General features: G+C 37.2%; 3 protein-coding genes across 5 annotated transcripts; all 3 read right to left on the bottom strand.

The window, feature by feature from the left end:
* Positions 1-216: 216 nt before the first annotated feature.
* On the bottom strand, positions 217-3,339 carry LOC115621308 (transcriptional adapter 2B). Of its 2 annotated transcripts, none has more exons than XM_030514920.1 (4): positions 3,157-3,335; positions 2,017-2,889; positions 1,731-1,810; positions 217-1,662 (listed from the first exon to the last, which is right to left on the bottom strand). In XM_030514920.1, the coding sequence occupies exons 1-4, from the start codon at positions 3,268-3,270 to the stop codon at positions 966-968; spliced, it is 1,764 nt and encodes a 587-aa protein (XP_030370780.1). In that variant the 5' UTR covers positions 3,271-3,335; the 3' UTR covers positions 217-965. The 2 variants fall into 2 exon arrangements, with proteins under 2 accessions (XP_030370780.1, XP_030370781.1); XM_030514921.1 differs by having other exon boundaries at positions 1,412-1,662; positions 1,731-1,880; positions 3,157-3,339.
* Positions 3,340-3,562: 223 nt separating this feature from the next.
* LOC115621307 lies at positions 3,563-4,824 on the bottom strand. Its single transcript, XM_030514919.1, has 3 exons — positions 4,685-4,824; positions 4,437-4,623; positions 3,563-4,294 (listed from the first exon to the last, which is right to left on the bottom strand). The coding sequence occupies exons 2-3, from the start codon at positions 4,555-4,557 to the stop codon at positions 3,747-3,749; spliced, it is 669 nt and encodes a 222-aa protein (XP_030370779.1). The 5' UTR covers positions 4,558-4,623; positions 4,685-4,824; the 3' UTR covers positions 3,563-3,746.
* A 1,297-nt stretch (positions 4,825-6,121) lies between these two features.
* On the bottom strand, positions 6,122-13,783 carry LOC115620624 (discs overgrown protein kinase). Of its 2 annotated transcripts, none has more exons than XM_030513952.1 (3): positions 13,663-13,783; positions 9,556-9,729; positions 6,122-9,492 (listed from the first exon to the last, which is right to left on the bottom strand). In XM_030513952.1, the coding sequence occupies exon 3, from the start codon at positions 9,432-9,434 to the stop codon at positions 8,115-8,117; it is 1,320 nt and encodes a 439-aa protein (XP_030369812.1). In that variant the 5' UTR covers positions 9,435-9,492; positions 9,556-9,729; positions 13,663-13,783; the 3' UTR covers positions 6,122-8,114. The 2 variants fall into 2 exon arrangements, with proteins under 2 accessions (XP_030369812.1, XP_030369813.1); XM_030513953.1 differs by lacking the exon at positions 13,663-13,783 and adding an exon at positions 11,399-11,417.
* Between the last annotated feature and the right edge of the window lie 5,120 nt (positions 13,784-18,903).

Genomic DNA, 18,903 nt, shown 5'->3' with positions numbered 1-18,903 from the left:
TATTTTTTAAATTAGGTGAGAATCTACTCAAGAAGGAAGCACATACATAGATCCTCTGCTAGTCTTGCTTTCACACTCAATACCCAAACATTATTGCCTATTTTGATTTTTCCCTAAGTTCTGCAGTTATTGAAATTTTGAATGCAGCTAAATGTTTTTTAACTCATTCTAATCCGTGGTGTTTTTAAAACACTCATAGAAACAATGCTGCAAAGAATTAATTAGATTACATTTTCGTACACAATTTGATAGAAACTAGTTTTTTTACTAAACTTCAATTGCTGATCTAGCTAATAACTGGAAACACTGGACAAAAGCCAATCCTTACCCACCATAGACAAGTCAGAGTGCTCTGGTAATACATTCATTCGCATTAATTTATTACATATATACTTCATATATAAATTCATAAAATATTTATACACACACAATTCATTTATGGCCTACTTATACAGATTACATCAAATACAAAAAAGCGCGTTGGATTTTGAAATTTTTGTTACAGGAAATGTGGAAGTAACACACAAAGTCCAGTTTAACTTGATACAAGTGAGTTGGAGATACATTTTTATATGAAATGCGTTAAAAACAATTGTTTCTTAGAAAAATCGCAATACCTTCGAAAAAAAATTTACAATATATTTTCAAATCATTCCAAGGTGAAAAAAACCAAAAATAATTACAATACTGACAATGAATCTAAAGATTGTTCTAAATTTAAATTCCAATGAAAAATCGATGCATTCCGAAGATATTGCAATTTTTAAGAAGTGGAATTTTGTTCCATTTGACTTCTTAATGGCAACATTCCATATAAAAGTGTGCCGTGTGAACTTTACAAAATCTTATCTTTAATTAATATCTAATAAATATGGAGTAATTATAAAGTCTTGCGATGCAGGAAACATTTTTAAATGGCAATGGCAATAGGCGCAATGGAAGCGACAGTGCTGTTTGTTTCTTTTTCAGTGGCTCAGCCAACCGCATTTGATGAAGAATTTGCGCAGCGATATTTCCATGGCTGGAGGATTATTCAATGCTGGGGCTCCACTAAGATATACCGTCTTTAATGAAAGGTAAGTTGTGGGCGTTATGTTGTACTTTTTGCAAATGTCTAGCTCATTATGGCTAAGCAAGTTGCTCCCCAGTGGCTGAGGCAAACGTTTCACCTCCTCCAGTTGGGCACGTAGAGTAAGGCTCATTGTGGGCTCCTCTGCATTATGGTTGCTTGCGCCCACGGCCGCGCACTGTTGGCCCATGGATACGTCGTTTAGTTGCAGTTGGGGAGGAGGTGGCAGCAGTGATCTGACCCCTCCCCCTCCTTGCTGCAGCAGCTGCTGATGTTGTTGGTTCGCTTTCGCTGCTGTCGTCATTGGCATCGTCATTGGGAGGCTCGCCTGCGCTGCCATCATCGTAGCCGTAGAAGTCGCTGCCTTCGCTGTTATTGCCGAGTCCATCGTCATCATTCCCATCGTCAGCCCCGTCGTCGTCGTTGTTGTCATCGTCGGCATTATCATCGTCGTAGCTGCCGACGATCCCCGACAGCTATCCAAGTAGCTTCTGTTGTGCAATAATCCGCCGGAGTAGGTCGGGTCGGCGGTGTGGTGCATGCTTTTTGGTGCGATTGAACTTGAACTTGCCTCGACGCCGCTTGACGGCTCTCTGAAAGTGATTGCACATGATCAATGGGCTTAAATATTGTGCAGACAAGGTTAACTACAAGTACTTACACCTTTCGCTGGCTGACTGGAGGGGAGTGCAAGGAAGAGTTTAGCGGCCGATGACCTCCATTGTAGGGATGCGTGTTGTCCTGTGGTTAAACATTGTCTTATACAACCATTTAAACGATCGCTGTTTGGCGCGTTGATAATACAGAGGAGCTGAATATCGTGAAAGTGAAAGATAAGGAGAAATAGTTCGTTACGATTGCGAAATTGCAGACACGATACTCCGATATTCAACTCGCCATGCATTCTCAGAGAACATGTACAAAACACACACAACGTTAACACTTACAGTCTTGCCATGACCGTACGGGCCGGTGGAACGGTGTGTGGCCATTGCGGCATGTTGCTCAAAGTGCCGGCAGTCATCAAGTTTGGTAATGCCATTGTATCGATAGCGATATAGCTCCGACTGTCGTATGCGTAGCTCCTTTTCGCGCTCAAGTGAGGTTTGCAGACGCTCGTACTCGTTGCAGGTATAAAACTGGGCGAAAACCCGAAACCGATCACGAAACTCCTTCTGCTCCTTGGTCATGCCGGGGTGCAGGGCATAGTTGCGATTGCGGAAAAAGTTGGAAACCAGTTGATAGTCGCGCACCATGCGTTTTCTTCTGGCACGCTCGCGTAAACGACGTGTGTACATATCCACATGCGCCAGCTTTAGCATTACATCGATTTCTGTGTCTTCTGAATTGAGCGTTATATTAGAAATAAGTTGCTCCGCTGTGGGATCGTATTCACGCTCGAAACTGTCACGATTGGGCATATAACCGAGCTGGAGTGCCTCCTCGCTGGTAATTTCGAGCGGCGGCAGGCGTGCTAGTGCATTGGCACCCAGTGGCCCCGCATCATCAGCTGTATGGTCAATCAGGCGGGGCCGTTGAGATTGTGCTGGGGTCCAGGTCAGACGGCCAATGGTGCCATTCACAAACTTATTTACATACTCCTCTTTGGCATCCTCGGCCGATTTGGTCTCGATGTGCTTGCTAATATCCTCCCAGTTTCCGAATCCATACTGTTCTATGGCATCCAGAAGCCTGATTTCCTCGCGGGCTGTCCAAGCGCCTTTACCTCGGAAAACCGACAGTATGGCAGTGCCTGTATCCATAAATTGATAGGCATGGTTGTTTTGGTGTGCTCCTATCTCTGCCCCAGCGGCGAAACACTACAAATTAAGACGAATTTACACTTTACTTTTTACGTACACAAAAAACAGCTGTTCCCAATCAAAATTGTGAAATCGGCTATCAATACGAGCTTATCTACGTCGAATGTATTTGTGTGGGTCATATGTATGTATATGTATACATACATGGATGAATCATTTCGGAACAGTCAGTGCTTACAAGCCACAGTGGCCATTTTCAACGCCTGCTTTTTTCTGCTTGTCATGTCCGGGGGTGAGAAGAATCTATGGCTATGAACTACTTACTTGCAGGCACAAATCGAAATTTTCACACTCCGCACAGTGTACACGGATACCTTGTATATCATCTTGGCAGTTTGTGCAATTATATTTCGTGAATAGGTCCGCTATCGTCGTCATTTCGCTCGTCTGTTATATTTTTTTTAACAAAATCGTGCGAAAATTGCGACGACGATGGCGACTATATGCAGCGTTGCCACTACGTTCGAGTCAGCAATATGGCTGCCAGCTCAAATGAACGAACCAGTAAAGAATGACCTAAAACCCGTTAATATTAAGCAACTAACAAAACGCAGATTTAGTTTTAAATGCTACTAATATTAAACTACCAATAAAAATATTTTTAAAATACTGGTTTTCTTGAAGTTTTAAATGCTACTCATTTTTATATTATTAAATTTTGATAAATCAATTAAAGTTGAATAACTGAATTTTAGTTAAATTAATTTTATAATTTTTCAGTTGTACACTTTACGGTTTACAATGTTTTAAATCGTTTTTTTCAATCTTTTTAAATAATTCTACAACAAACACAGTGTGTACGTATTCTAAGTCAACAGGATCAAGTTTAGAGAGGTAGCATCGACGAATGAGAGCTAACCTGCTTTGGCCACAGGAACTGCTGACCTAGTAGCTGTCGCTGCAATTTTTTGGGACTCTGGTGCTATGGCCTCCTCGTCCAGCTTCTTGATGCGGTGCTGATCGACACAAAGCTTAAATTGCGCCACCTCCTGCATACACTTCAATGTCTCGCCAGGATTAGAGCGATAGCAGGTGAGCAGCTGTGCCTTCAAATCTTGACATGGTGGTGTTTTGTGCGCCGCAGCTGTGCTTACAAAGCGCTTTCTCACACCATCTATCGCATTTTCATACTCCGATTCCATAATAGTGTTGGTCTTTTTGAGATTTTCCTCTAGCTGTGTCATGCGTTGCCGCCAAAGCTCGTCATTTTTCTGCAGTTCTAGATTCATTTGGCGTTGTACTTCAGCAGCGCTAATTGTATGACCTCCTCCCTGCACATAGATGGGCGTTGGGCTCTGGTAAACAACTGTTGGCGGTGCTGCCTTTGCAGCTGGCTTGCGAACCGGTGTTACTGGCTTAGCAGGCGGTTTAGTTTCCTCGGCAACAGACGCATGTTCACGAGCTGCAAAACAAATTCTTCGTAAATCAACTTAAGCGGTATAAACAAATGGCTGTTTTGACAATTGTTGCATAACACTTGACAAAACTTTTGCAGTAGTCCCCAACGATTTCAAAGAAGCCATTAGAATGAAATTAGACGTTACCCTGCTGCGTTATGCCGTGCTTCAGGCGCTTCACTACATCATCAGATATATCGATCACACCTGCTGGAGTTGGATTGTCCATTGAGACGGAACGTGGCTCACGAGACTGTCTAGCGCCCATGTTCCTGGTGTTTCCTTTTATTTACTAAAAGTTGCGCTAAATGTCCACTGTAACCGTGAGGATTATCTAGAGGCGGGTGCATTCAATATACTAATTATAAAATTTAGTTCAACAATGTTTTACTAACCTTTTTATTACCAACTTTGCTTGCAAAGATGGAACGCGAACGTATTCTGCTACACAGCTGACATTTTATTTAGCGTTGCCACTGCATGGTTCTGCCAACTCGATCAGAATAAAGGAAACAGGGCTGTTATACCGGCGTTCAAATTGAAATTAAGAACACATTTAATTTTTACTATTAATGATCAATAAAACAGCAACATGCGTACAATTAAATGTCATTTTTATTACCTCATATTTTGCAACTTGTTTATTTCTCATTACTTAATATAGTTGAATGTATGCATGTATGTTTACCCTTTTTGGTGTGTGTTGAAGTTGTAGATGAGTTTTTAGTTGGTTTATTTTTTTATATCTATCACGTGTGTTTTTTATATGTATGTATGCATTTACGAACTTTAGTGTGTTTTGGGTATGTTTAAATTTATTATTTATATAGTTTTGGCTAATGAAATGCTTGAGATGTTGGTATGTATTTCAGTGAGTTGTTTAAGCTTGGTTTTTGAATTATTGCGGAGAAAATGGTGTTGGCCGACTTTTGTTTTGTTTCCATAAATGTATATATGTATTTGTTTATTCTGTTTACAAATAATTATTGTAATAATTTTAAGTACATACTAGAAATATACAGTTATATTTATGTCAGTTTGTAATTAATTGTTTTGCTTTATCATTTGAATTTCTATTTTGTGACATACGCGTGCTTTTTTGAAATTTGTTATTATTACTACGGTAATTTTCTTTTCTACCGTCCGCTATGTTTGTATTTCATATCACTGTTGGTGGTTTGTTATTTTTTATATCGCATATGATATATTAATTTTTAAATTGTTTAGCTCAAAAAATCTATTTGTAATATACATACACTTTAATTTTACAAAAAATTCAAAAGAAGTGTGCCTTAATTTTTTAACTGCTGTTCTTCACTTCTCTTATCGTATGGACTTTTCATACAATTAAGTTTGTTTTCGTTTCTTTATGTAAAATAAAACGCTAGTCGTATGCTAGAAGGAAAATCACACATATATTGAGATTTTATTTTAATATTTTTATTTACACTCAGTAGGTCATTTATATATGTATCTTTTTAAATGTATAGTTTAATGGGAATGTGCCAAACGACTATGCAGCCTAGGCCATGCACTTCCCGTTTTTTATCTAGGGGCTTTCATTTGAAAACTGTCATGTAATAATTTGTTTTTATAAGTGTAGATTTGGTCAATTTCTTAGACAAGGCGTGCGTATATATAAAGTAAAGGCGAGCTCGAAAAAACACAAATCCTAACACATTCCATAAATTATTAAAAAAAAAAAAAACACGAATTCTCAAATCCAACTAAACTTTGTTTTTAATCTGTTGTATTAGTAATGGAGCAATAAAAACTGCACTTTTTTTTAAATTGAAAAGAACACAAACCAAAAGAAAACAATTTGTAAGAAATATCACGGTAATGCATTTTATTTAACGATCTCGTTTTACTCAATTGATTTTAAGTGTAAGTATGTATTCAGTTAATTAATCATTTATTTCTATACGTGGCATATCTACTAGATATATCCGCCTATTTTGCAACTGTGTATTTATTTGTAGACTTTTAAATAATTACGTGTTTTATCATATATAGATATTTTTTTATTACGCATTTAGTATGCTTTATTATCCCCCCATGTTTTTGTTTTATCATATTTTCTTTTAGAGTTTTGTATTACTTATAAACAAATTCCATATTATATCTACAAGTACAATTTATTAGCTAGTGTTATACATAAATTGAATGGGCGCCCGCTTAAAACATTAACGGCTAATTGAAGTTATGTAGATTTTCTGCACGACTTGCTATTGTTTCGATATTTTGTAGTCGATAAACAAACGTTTCTGCTATATCTTTAAAGAAAATGCGCTGAAGAAAATTAGTAACAGAAATATATATGAACACATTTCAAACTCGAATCGAGAATTGTATTAAGGGTGCAAAATGTATTGATTATCGGTTTGTTTGATTTTTTAAACATAAAGCGTGGTTTAATAATGCATTACAAATAAAAGTGATGCTTAAAGCTAAAGTTTCTTACGATGTTTTCCTTCTCGAACGCTCTGAGAAGCTAAACTCACCCTAACATTTTTTACAGTTCGATTTTGTTGTTGGTGAGAGCAACTAAATTAAAATATGCTCTCCATTTTCTTTGCCTATCTGTTCATAATTTATGGATTAGTTGCTCCTGGGTTTTTCTTTCTTTTTTGTTTAATGCATATGAAGTTTTATTAATTACTAGGTGCCTAGACTAAAGGTTAGGGACACTGCCTTGCGACGTGTCCTTTGTTTTCCAAAATATTTGTTTTTGTTTTGTTGTACATAAGCTTACACTCAATATTTTATTTAAATATTAATTTATTAATATTTTTCATTTAATATAAATTTTTCGCTTGTTTGTTCAGTTGAGTTGGTTTGTTGTTGTTGTTGCTGCTGCTGTTATTACACCCCCTCTATTTATAAGTATATACGTGTAAGTATACAGAGCAAAGAAGCAAATATATATAAAAATGAATATAATAGAAAAAAAACCGGCTTAGAAACATTGTAGTAGAACTGCGTGAAATGCACACATGAAACAAACATTGCTTTAAATGCAACACATTATCAAATTAGTGCAAATGTAATTTATTGCTGTTGCTATGCTCCTTGCTATAAATTAATTCTTAACTACTGAGTTTTGTTTTTACTCAATTTTTACACGCCTATATACTTTTGCCCGCATTCCGAACTTCAATTGTTAAGATTTGTTTAATGTTTTTCTTGTTGTTTTTTGTATGCAGCGAGCTTGCAATTAAACACTAAAATTAAAGTTAATTTATAAACATAGAGCAAAGCGCTAAATGAAGCACAGAGTGTGGCAGGGGGTGACTTACAAACTGAGCCGTAGACTATCATATATGTATGCGTATAGTTGTGTAGGTATTGTTCTTATAACTTTTTGATATTAAAAAATGGTTTCCTACTGGAAATCTACAATTTTCAGAGCACATCATAGTTTTTTAATATATGCATAAGAACAATACCTACATGTCTCTTTACAGTACACACGACTACAGATTTTTGTTGTTATTGATCATCATATGACTAAGCATTACATATTATATAGCGCAGAAACGATTCGGAAAAGTATTTTAAAAAATGTACAAAGGAAGGAAAGAAGAGCGCAACTAATCGCGTGTGTTTGTCACTTTTTTGTCTGTCTCGTGGCCGCCAGCGAAGTGTTCAACAACTCAAACGATGACGACGAAACTTTACATTCAATATGTATACCGTTAATCGTATATATAAAGCATTTATATATATATAAGTGTGTGTGTGTATTATAGTTCCTAAGTTAGCTACTGTGTCCAGCGCTGCTCACAAGCGCTCAACTGCGCAGCATTTCTAAACAATAAAATATTATTTAGCATTTCGAACATCGCCACCGACGATGCCGCCAGGTTGTAGGCCTCCGCCACCTCCACCGCCCCCCTGTCGCATGCGTATCGAAGGACGTCTCTCGGGCGTATCATATGCTGGTCGCGAGGAGTTTGTGGCCGCCATTGAGTCGTCCAAGTTAAGGCCTCCATTGCCACTGACGCCTATCAGTTGCGCGCCTGAGCCACCGCCGCCGCCGAGCATTGCCAGCGTTTGGCCAGCTCCCGAGGAACTGCCCATTAACTGATGTGTGCTGCCGCCAGCCGTGGCCATGGCCGTGTTTACTTTATGCTGCTGCTGCTGTTGCTGCTGATGGGACGCAGCGGCGGCTGCTGCTGCAGCTGCGGACGCATCTTGGCCCTGGCCATCGTTACCATCTTGGGCCTGCGCTATTGCCTGAGGATTGCGCGGTCCGCCAAATTTCAGCAGATTCCAGTCGAACACATAATCATAGGTGAAGCCAAGGCGATGGAACAGATTGCGGAACAGCTTACGTAAGTGGCAGTAATCCGGACGCTGGTCAAAATGCATTTGCCGACAGAAATTCAAATAGTTAACAAACTCGCTGGGGAAGCCCTTGCAAAGCACCAAAATCGAGGTTGATAGCTTCTTCTCCGAGATGCGCTCGTACTTCTGTCGCTTATTAGCTGCTTTAAGACCCTGCCAGGGCAGTGCGCCCAAATTGAAGTACATGAGCACGTATCCAAGTGACTCGAGATCGTCACGACGCGATTGCTCGATTCCCAGATGTGTGTTAATCGAGGCGTACCTGGCTGTACCCGTCAAATTTTTGTTTTCACGATATGGAATGTGCTTCAAAGAGCGTGCATCCCGAAACTTTTTGGCCAGACCAAAGTCAATAATGTACACCAGATTGCCTTTCTTGCCCAGCCCCATCAGAAAGTTGTCCGGCTTAATGTCACGATGGATGAAATCACGCGAGTGTATATAGTCGATGCGTGAGATCATCTGATCGGCCAGCAGTAGTACTGTTTTCAGTGAGAAACGGCGCGAGCAGAAATTGAAAAGATCTTCCAGAGAGGGGCCCAACAGTTCCATGACCATAACATTGTAGTCGCCCTCAGAACCACACCAAATAATTCTTGGTATGCCAATGCCTCCCTGCATGGTTTTGTAAAACTTGGACTCGATGTGCAGTTGTGGATGTTTGGTGCGTATGCATTCTAGCTTGATGGCGACTTCCTCGGCTGTGTTGATCGTTGTGCCAAGGTAGATGTCGCCAAAGGAGCCAGAACCAATTTTCCGGCCTAGTCGATATTTATTGCCAACGCGCAGCTCCATCTTTGTAGCTCTCTGTGTGATTGTTTTTGGCTGCTGCGAGAGCGACGGCAGTTTTTGCCTGCGGGGGAACAGTAAATTTGAATTATAAGAAACATAATCAAATGGTCAAGTTTATGCAAACCTTGCGCTTTCCTTGTTGTGTGTGTGTGATTCAATGCAACAACGAAACTGTTGTTTTTGTTATATGGGTGTTTAAAGGGTGCGCGGGCAAAACTTTACCAGTCCTTTTTGCTTCTTATTCTACACTTCGACAACGAATGGAGGGATTTTCTCTTATTAGTTTTTGTTATGGCGGCTGCAAATAAAGCAAGTTATTCCAATTAGTTTTGAAGTAATTATGCCGTTATATTTGTCAAAAAGAGCGCCAATTTCTGCGTACGTGACGCAATCGTTCGCACTTTCTTCAAAACGCCAACGTTGCAGCTTGACTTAAATTAACTGTTTGTTTGTTATTCACCACACACGAAAACAAATAGCTGGCTCAAATAACAGAAACATATTTAAAGTTATACCTTTTGCCTTTGTCAGCTGCTTCCAAACCGTATCGATAATAAGCTATAAGAGCCAATCGATATACTTTAAGCTTGGATTATAGGCGTATGCAATAATTTGATAAAATCACAATTACAGGGAATTGATAACCAATTGATTCAATATGCAATCATGCGCCCACATCCATAAATGGGAGTGTTTATTCACAATAGACGGACATGCACGTTCTGCAGCTATATAATTCAAGGCACAGAATGCAATGTGGCGAAGACATTTGTGTGTATGTAGATTGGCAAATCATACCCTAAAAATGTGTGCACTTACCTAAGAACCGTGCACTGCTGACGGTTTGAACTTATGTTGGTAACAATTTGGGTTTTAAATAATATGTATACAACTTATACAAAAGGACATCACAAGTTCATGATAAAATGCGAAAAAGTTTATGACATACTTGTGGAATGGAATAACTTATTATGACTGTCTTATCAGTTGGGTTATCTTAATGATTTCCACATATTTAGCTTTAAGTCCCTAACATTGATATTCCAAATAGGTTACAGGTTTAACTATACATTGATTTTTACGCCTCTGTTATTACCAATATTTTCTAGATGTGTAAAATTTCTTGAGCTATAAATTTATACACAGCGCAGCTGTATAATAAACAGATCCTGTAAGTTAACGATATTTGAGATAGCTCCATATGCGACTTTGTTGAATATAATATCAACTCGTTAAACACCCCGACATGACCAAGCTAATAATTGCTTTACATACATATGTACATTTAGCACAAATACTACATACATGTACCATGTATGTACATACATACATACGTATGTATGTATGCGTTATTGATTACAAAAACAACCGAGCATTGGGTTTGCTAAATCGGTTGACTTGCATTTTTATACTTTAGCCCATTGAAGAAACAAGTGAACCATGTTTAATGAGACATGTAGTAGCAAAAATCAAAATGTGAGTAGTCAATACAAAAATACTTTAAATAAACAAGAAATAGAGAACTCGCGGCAACGATGACGTTATGACGACATTTAAATTAACCCATGAATCAGCAACGAGTTCAGAGAGGGACAAGGAAAAAGTTTAACAATAGCACAACATAGCTAACAAAATGGTGATGGTGCCAGAAATAGCCGCACAAATCAACGTGCCAAGCAACGTAACGAAGCAGCCACTGTCCCCAACAGCCAGCTACAACAACTGCAGCAACAACAAAAAACAGCAGCTAAAGCACGAAGCACTGATAAAGAAATGTGTGCAGGTAAACAATTAGACAGGCAGACAAGCAAAAGGTAAAACATACAGCAGCAGTAAAAATGCCATTTAAATGACACTTTCAGTGGTGAAAAGCACACACACACACACAATCATAGAAAATGGAGTCGGAGACAACGCAGATAGAAGAAAAGGCATGGGCGGCAAAGGGCACGACAGTTTTCACTTACCCCAAATAAATGACGAAATTATGTTTGATTGCTATATTTTTTTTTTTGTTTTTGTTGTAGGTTTTGCTTTCTTCAAACACACACGGACTATTATGATGGATGCCTTTCGGTCTGGTCTGTCGCTCTGGCAGATCGTTTATGGCATGCATCTGTGTCTGTGTGTGTGTCTGCCTGCCTCCACTGCGCTTTCTTCATTAACATGTGCGTGCCAGTGTGTGGGCAGTAGCAAGTAGCTCCTACAAAAAATCTATGTGTTCATGTGACCTATGAGCTGTGTTGTTGTTTTGCTTGATGCTGCAACTTGTCTGGAGTTGGTTCCAATTTGACGATTTCTAACCTCAAAACTTGCCTGGCTCTGTTTCGTTGTTGTTGCTGCATTTGCTTAATTTCTTTTCGTGCGTTCTGATTTATTTTACACGATGCGTGTGTGGCTGCTACTTTTGGTTATTGTTGTTGTTTGCGCGAGAGTTGCTTGGTTTCGTTTACCAAAAGTACCGTTCGTTTTTGTTGCCACTTAACAACAACACGTTCTAGTTTCTCTTGCCTGCCTGTGTGCCAGCCAGGCAGGTGAGCGAACGAGATAGCACCACTGTGCGTCACGCAGAAACGAAAAATACGACAAAAAACGGACAGCAGCAACAGCTGATCGTGGTGGGGGTGTACTGATTCTTATTGTTGCCCTCGCATATACAAATGTATGTACATTCAAAATGAAAAATAAATGCTAATTTTGCTCTTTCTGTTGCAATTTTGAACAGTTTTTGAACTGCATGCTAAATATGTACATATTGAAAATCAGCTGCACGTTGTTTTGCATACGACAACGATGATGGCGCCAATCACTTCCTCAAAAAGCAGATATGCAGAACAAAAAGGGCAACGGAGTGAATAAAAACGTTGTTAAACACACACAAAAAATTTCATGCCCACGCAGAGTATCAGAAGACAAACAGAATTAGAGAAAAGCAGTATGCGTGGCAATTGCCATTGTAAATAAACACAATTAAGATTAATAAAAAGCGACAGAAAAACGCAATAATTTTAAGCAAATAATTAAATGGGTTAATATTATGAAAAGAAAAAAAATATTCTTCAAGCACACAAACACTCGAGAGCGACAGCGCAGTCAATGGCCTCGCAGTACGCCGACGAGGACGCGGCTACTGAGTAGTGATTAAGGGGTATATAAAACAACGGAAAATGCATTTGTTTTTTAGTCAATTTGCACTGCAAACAGCAGTCGGCTTGCCTACATATGTGCATACATATGCAAATGTGTCTATACGGTTACATGCCTTGACGTTTGGAAGTCACTCCTCGGTTGTTGGCGTTGCTTTCCTCTTTGGGGTCCGTTCTTGTGTATGCTCGTTACTTGCTGCTTAATTCGACAGCTGGAACGTAAAATTGATTTGGTGCACTGCTTTTATTGAAATTTTAGACATAAGAACATTTCGATATAACAAATGTGACAACGAAAACAACTACGAATGATAAACCAAATGTTCCTTTGTTTTAGTTTTACTTTTACACACACAGGCGGGCGAAAGAAAGCGATGTCAGCTTTTTTCTGTCTGCTTTTTTTGTTGTATTATATTATTGTTTTGGCGTCATTGGACATGGGAAACTTGCACTTTTCCACACGCAACCGCCGCACATTTACGCAATAATTGAAAACATTATAATTCTGCATTAGTTAACACAATTTTCAATAAAACAACAAAGTGCGCATTTTGGTTGTCAATATGTGCATATACATGCATGTATGTATGTATGTATTCATGTTGTTTTTTGTTTGAATTTTCTTGCTTGCCGTGCGCTATGTTTGGTTCAACAAAATAAACGGAAAAGCAACACCAAAAACAAATATCTAAATTGTTAAGAAAATATCGTTGAAAAAGCACGGCACGGCACTCCACAGCTAGCGACGACGGACGGCGACACAAAAAAAAACTAAACTTACACGAGTCGTTTGCCCTGGCGCACATACACGCGCGCACTCGCACACATACGTTAACAAAGTGGACGTAGTTAATTGTTGCTATCTCGCTCGTGCCGTTGTTTGGCCAGCAAGCACGTTTCTAGCCTGACTGCTTTAGCGTTTTCACACCAACACACACGTACGCCAGCAACGAGACTCACACGCACACAAAAGTGGCAGCTATTATAGCTCCCAACAGCAGGCTTTTAATTGTTCGTTACGCACAATTTTCGCACTTAAGTTGATCATTTACGTAATAATCTTCAAACACGCCTTGAGCACTTACTTTTTACAATTGCGTTGCGATTTTTTGTTATTTTTCTTAATGTCGAATTGCGGAGATTTTAATACGCCATCTTGCTAGGGATGTAAATGGTAGTCACTGTTGCCATATCGGTGGAACTTGATTGCTTGTTATTGCTTTATGAGCAAAATTCAACGTCAGTGTTGGAAAATATAACATATACTCTATCGAAAGTGACAAGCCGATATTGGAATTTTCAAACATCTAGCTTTTGAGCGTGAGCTACCAAAGGCACAATCCACATTCTCATTGTGGATTCATATCAGAACGCAATTGAAAGTAAGCAGTGCTGGTGTATGAAAAACGATGCTTCGACATCCACATACCATTTTACATATAAGTTCGTCACTAGGTGCAGAAATCTTGACCAATTAGGATGTGGAGAATACAAATTAATTTCAAGTTCAAATTCATTGCGCAAAAGTTGCATCATATATCAGAAAATATATAGAATAAGAAAAACAGCTGTATTTTCTCCGAAATACTGGAATGAAATAAATATGGCACGATGGATTAATCAAGCACATAGCATTTATAGCTAGACTTCAAGTACTCCCAAGGTGTATTTCTCAATTATTATCAATGAAATATCTATAAATAAAAATTTTAAATGCATGTCAAGTTCGAAAGCTTGCTTACCGCTATGGCGAATTCTTAAGTATTATTTTCAGATTAGTGTTTTGTTTATAATATTAATATTAATATTGTTATTATTAATTCTACTTAACAAAAAGTATTGCGGTGTTCAAAGATAAGAACTGATATTCTTGTTTTGTTCTCCATATTGCATTAAATAAAGCCAAAAGTTTTTGCAAGCCCTCTGCTCGCAGTCTGCGATCCTATACGCTAGTTTCTCCAATATTTAAAGTTGGGCCATCATCGAAGGAATCGATATATGCTTCTACCAGTATTCTTCTTCTAGTCTTCCAACCATATCTAGGACTATTTAGGACTATCTAGGACACATTTAAACTTCTGCAACCATAAATTTTCTCACAGAAACGGTATAATACCCATATACCCATCCAATCTGACGTGATGTGACATTCGTACGACAAAATATCAAGTAAATTAATGAAAAAGTAAAATTTTTAAATAAATAAATTAAATAGTTGAGTAGTAGTTTAATAGCACTATATTTATTTTTTATGATATAAGGCAAAATAGGCCCAGACGTGACGTTACACAAAAAGGACTTGAATAACAAAATTGCAAAACTCTGCGAAATGGGAAGGACTTTTACCTTGAATTTTTTTCTGTAGGCTTTAAATGAATATAAGTTTATTATTTTTTAAATTTGAATTATGGTGTGACGTGACGTTACATAATTTCCATTGGAACATTTGTAGTTAGTATTGTTTTTAAAACTAAATTATGTTTAATAATAATATTAATGTTTAAGTTTAATTGTAAGATAATGAGTTTTGCCCATTTGAACGCACTTTTGCTGTGAGAAGTTGAAAAATAATTCCTGTCAAAAACATGGCAAAAAAAATCAGAAGCAAAATCAGAAAAACTTCGTTCAATGAACTTATATTTAAATATTTCAAATAATATTTCTTGATTCCACCTGTATAAGCCGCAATTTAAAGTAAATTGAAAATAAACAAAATACCATGCAATGAAATTATTTACCATCTGACCATGGCTGCCCCCCCTAGATTCTGAACGGAACAAAAATGTTGCAGACAAATTTGAATTTGTGCCGCATTGTACAAAAATCACGAAAAAATACATCCACTTTATGGCTACGGTTAGTTTATCAGCTAGATTGCTGTGAAGATATAGTATTGAGAATATATACCTATATATGGGCATGAAAATATTGTGTTAATATGCTCAACTTATTACTCTTAACTAGCCCTATATTTGGGGCTAAGGTTGATTTTGGGCAACGGGACAAACGGGGCAAATAAGTTGTTTTTGCGGCCACCAGTTCGCTGATTTGATCGAACCCTGAGGCAATATCATTCCGACCCCAGATACGGCTCCCATTCCATTTTAGCTTGTAAAAATATTCTATTCAACTGAGAAGCATACGAATTCTTTTTAGAAAATTAACTAGAGTTGATACTATAAATTGATTTTCAAACTGAGAGCAGCACACATTAGAAAAATTACATATTTTTCGCTCAGTTTGCACGCCTCATTATTTTTTTCGCAGCCGGTATTATTCATCTAGATTTTAATAATTTTAAAGTATGTGCACGTATGTATATACGAGTATATAAAAATTTATCATTTATGCAAGAAGACATAATTTCAAATTGTTAGATTTATTTTAATCGATGTCGCACGGGACCAACTTTATATTTGATCCTCGATCACAAATCTTCTTATTTTTAGAAAGTTTTTTACATTTTATTGCATTCAAATTTTCATTAGTTTTCCATATTTTTCATGTGTTTTTTGTATAGTGCAAATAATTTGATAGTAAAAAATCAACCAAAAAAATCTTGCCACCCCTTGGACTAAATCCTGGCTACGCCCATGACGTGACGCTACACACTTTTGAAAATCAAAATAAAATAACTATTTGCTAAATTGCTGATATTTTCATTACAACTAATAAACTATATGAACAACTTTGTTTAATTTCAAATTTTCACGCACTTGCGATATATTTTTCTGACGCCATGTTACATTAGAAGATGGGTAAAAGGAAATCAAAAAGTTTACCCTTAATTGACATTGGTTTGCTCTTCAGCATTTATCTGAAGGCTTTTTGCAAAAAAAGCGCAGCTGCTCAATAATTCTTAGAATCAAAAATGGAAAAAATAAAATGCTCTTAAAATATACGGACTGAACTTTTTAGGTCTATATTTCGCCAATGCAAATAGCTAGAACTTTGAACTCTTTAATTTAATAAAACTTTAACAAATCTATTTAATAACAAGAACAAAAAAAACTGTTAGTTGACTTTACTACTTTTTGGGTCATGGTGGCAGATGTGCTGCTAAGAAGTGCATTCGCTTCCATCAATCCAATTAGGTCAGATCAAAGGATGCAAGGCTTTACAAAAGATCCCAGAACACCTTACAAGTTTTTTGGGAAAAATCAATTATAGAGTACCTTGAACTAGTTATGAATATACCAATCATAAAAAGCAATCCAATCTAAATTTAAGTCTATGCAAATTATGTTTTCCCTTAAAAAGTGGTCGGCCACGCCTCCGTCCTCCTGTACCTTCATGTAAGAAGAATTCTTAGACTTTATATTACCTACTCTATATCATTCGGAAGGAAATACATGCTTAAAAATTGCTTCTAAAGAGATGGACAATGAAGATTTCAAAGGGCGTAGGCCGGTTTTACCAAAATTAAAATTTTGATTAAATAATGCTCGATTCATTTAAAAAACAACTTCAGCAAATCCAACTTGGACCCATTTTAAGGCGAAATAGTGCCTAGTTCACCCTGCTGTTTTTTACACAAGCTCACATTTAAACATACATATTTATGCACAAATATATATATATATATATATCTATATATACGTATTATTGTGTGACAACGAGCAGGAATATAAGCTGAATGAAGGAAAATGCACAGCAAGGCAAACAAATTTGGGGTAGATAAGCAATCATTAAAGCGTTCATGTCAACAAATTGATAACACCAAAATAAAAAGGAAAAGAAAACATTACTGACGAATAAAAAAGTCAGAGAAATATTAAAAAAAAACATGCGCCTATCCTATGAGCAAATTCTATTTGACAATATTTAAAAGTGTATAAAAATTCTTCAAATAAAATCATTTCCACGAATGGCTGAGTCACTGAGACTGAACAATTCAGAGCATACGCCCCGTCCTATGCCACAACTGATTGGTTGAGAGAGAAAAAAAAAACAAAAACGGCGAAGCAAACAAACGGCACTTAAAACAACAACACAGCGGGCGATCGTAACTAAATTGCTCACTCACACACTCACACCCTCTCGCACACACACCAACGTTCTCTTACATCGTCAAACTAAGTACCGATCGGCGAATCGCAGACCGCCGCGAGCCGATGGTCAAACGAATGGGAATGAGCGACAACGACACGAACAAGGTGCGAAACAATAAAAACAAAACAAAATGACTCTGCGAGAATGTGAGGTGGGTGCTCGTTTGTTTTGTGGCTGTACTGTGCGCGCGCATGCAAATTAGTTGTGTCCGATCTCAAGAGCCGTTAACCCATTATGGACAGCGTGAGATAATTTACCCAAATTGCATTTATTTATTTGCCATTCATTAACATCAAAAGATAGCGAAGATAGTTAAATTGTCAAATCCTACATAGCGAAAAAACATTGAAATACTAATAATTCGACAATACATTATGAAGTTATCTGCTATGGATGCAATACATGCAACATATCTATTCATTTATTAATTTGTTTCATCAAATAATGAAACTTGTACAATATGTATAAAGAACCCAATAATATTTAATAACGTTGTATATTTGTTAAAGAAATGGGTTTTTTACGCGTAGCTATCACCCAAATAGTCAAATTTTTAGCATTTAGCAATTTTAAATTATTTTAATTTTTTATTTAATGTAAAATATAAATAAATGAGCAGCAAATAAATTATAAATTCATTAGAAAATCAATTATAAATAATTCAGAAATTAACAAAAGGAACTAAGGGCGCCAATGGCGTACGCAGGGGGGGGGGGCAGGTGGGGGCCGTTGTCCCCCCCTAGAAAAAATTTTTCCATATAAAGTCGACCACACGTTCATTATTATGACGCACTATTTCGCCTTAAGATGGATCTGTGTTGGATTTGTTGAAGTTTTTTCATCGATCATATGCATAAATTATTTTTTAAATGCATCGGGCATTATTTAATCAAAATTTTAATTTTTTGGCCCCCCTTTGGTAAAAGCTGGCTACGCCCTTGAAGAGCGCAATAACATTTTGATAAATATTTCACTAATTCTGTTTTTATACGGTCTGTTTTTCATCGGTTTTGATTTAACCCAGTTGAATATTAAACAATTCAAAATAACATATGATCAATGTCTTTTTTTACATGTTTTTTTTTTTTTTACAGACAGAATTAGGTGTATATGAAAATAGTGATCATTGGTGATAAGTAAATAAGTATATAATTTTGAAAATATTATAATATTTGTTTGTGACTATTAAAATTTCACCATTATGGGTTAATGATTGGTGGGAGCGAGATGGAAATATCGTATTTCCTGACAATGTTTTGCTAAATATTTCCGCA

This window comes from Scaptodrosophila lebanonensis, unplaced genomic scaffold, assembly GCF_003285725.1.
Source record: "Scaptodrosophila lebanonensis strain 11010-0011.00,11010-0021.00 unplaced genomic scaffold, SlebRS2 tig00000024-arrow-pilon, whole genome shotgun sequence".
In the NCBI taxonomy this organism is placed as follows: Eukaryota; Metazoa; Arthropoda; class Insecta; order Diptera; family Drosophilidae; genus Scaptodrosophila; species Scaptodrosophila lebanonensis.
Note: the sequence above shows the minus strand (reverse complement) of the source record. Positions and strands in the feature narration are given on the sequence as shown.

Excerpts from the sequence above, each read along its gene's own strand:
- LOC115621308 (XM_030514920.1), bottom strand. The coding sequence starts at position 3,270 with ATGACGACGATAGCGGACCTATTCACGAAATATAATTGCACAAACTGC. Across the intron at positions 2,890-3,156 it reads ATTTCGATTTGTGCCTGCAA|TGTTTCGCCGCTGGGGCAGA; the intron begins GTAAGTAGTTCA and ends CTTAATTTGTAG. Across the intron at positions 1,811-2,016 it reads CGTACGGTCATGGCAAGACT|GACAACACGCATCCCTACAA; the intron begins GTAAGTGTTAAC and ends GTTTAACCACAG.
- LOC115621307 (XM_030514919.1), bottom strand. The coding sequence starts at position 4,557 with ATGGGCGCTAGACAGTCTCGTGAGCCACGTTCCGTCTCAATGGACAAT. Across the intron at positions 4,295-4,436 it reads GCACGGCATAACGCAGCAGG|CTCGTGAACATGCGTCTGTT; the intron begins GTAACGTCTAAT and ends TTTGTTTTGCAG.
- LOC115620624 (XM_030513952.1), bottom strand. The coding sequence starts at position 9,434 with ATGGAGCTGCGCGTTGGCAATAAATATCGACTAGGCCGGAAAATTGGT.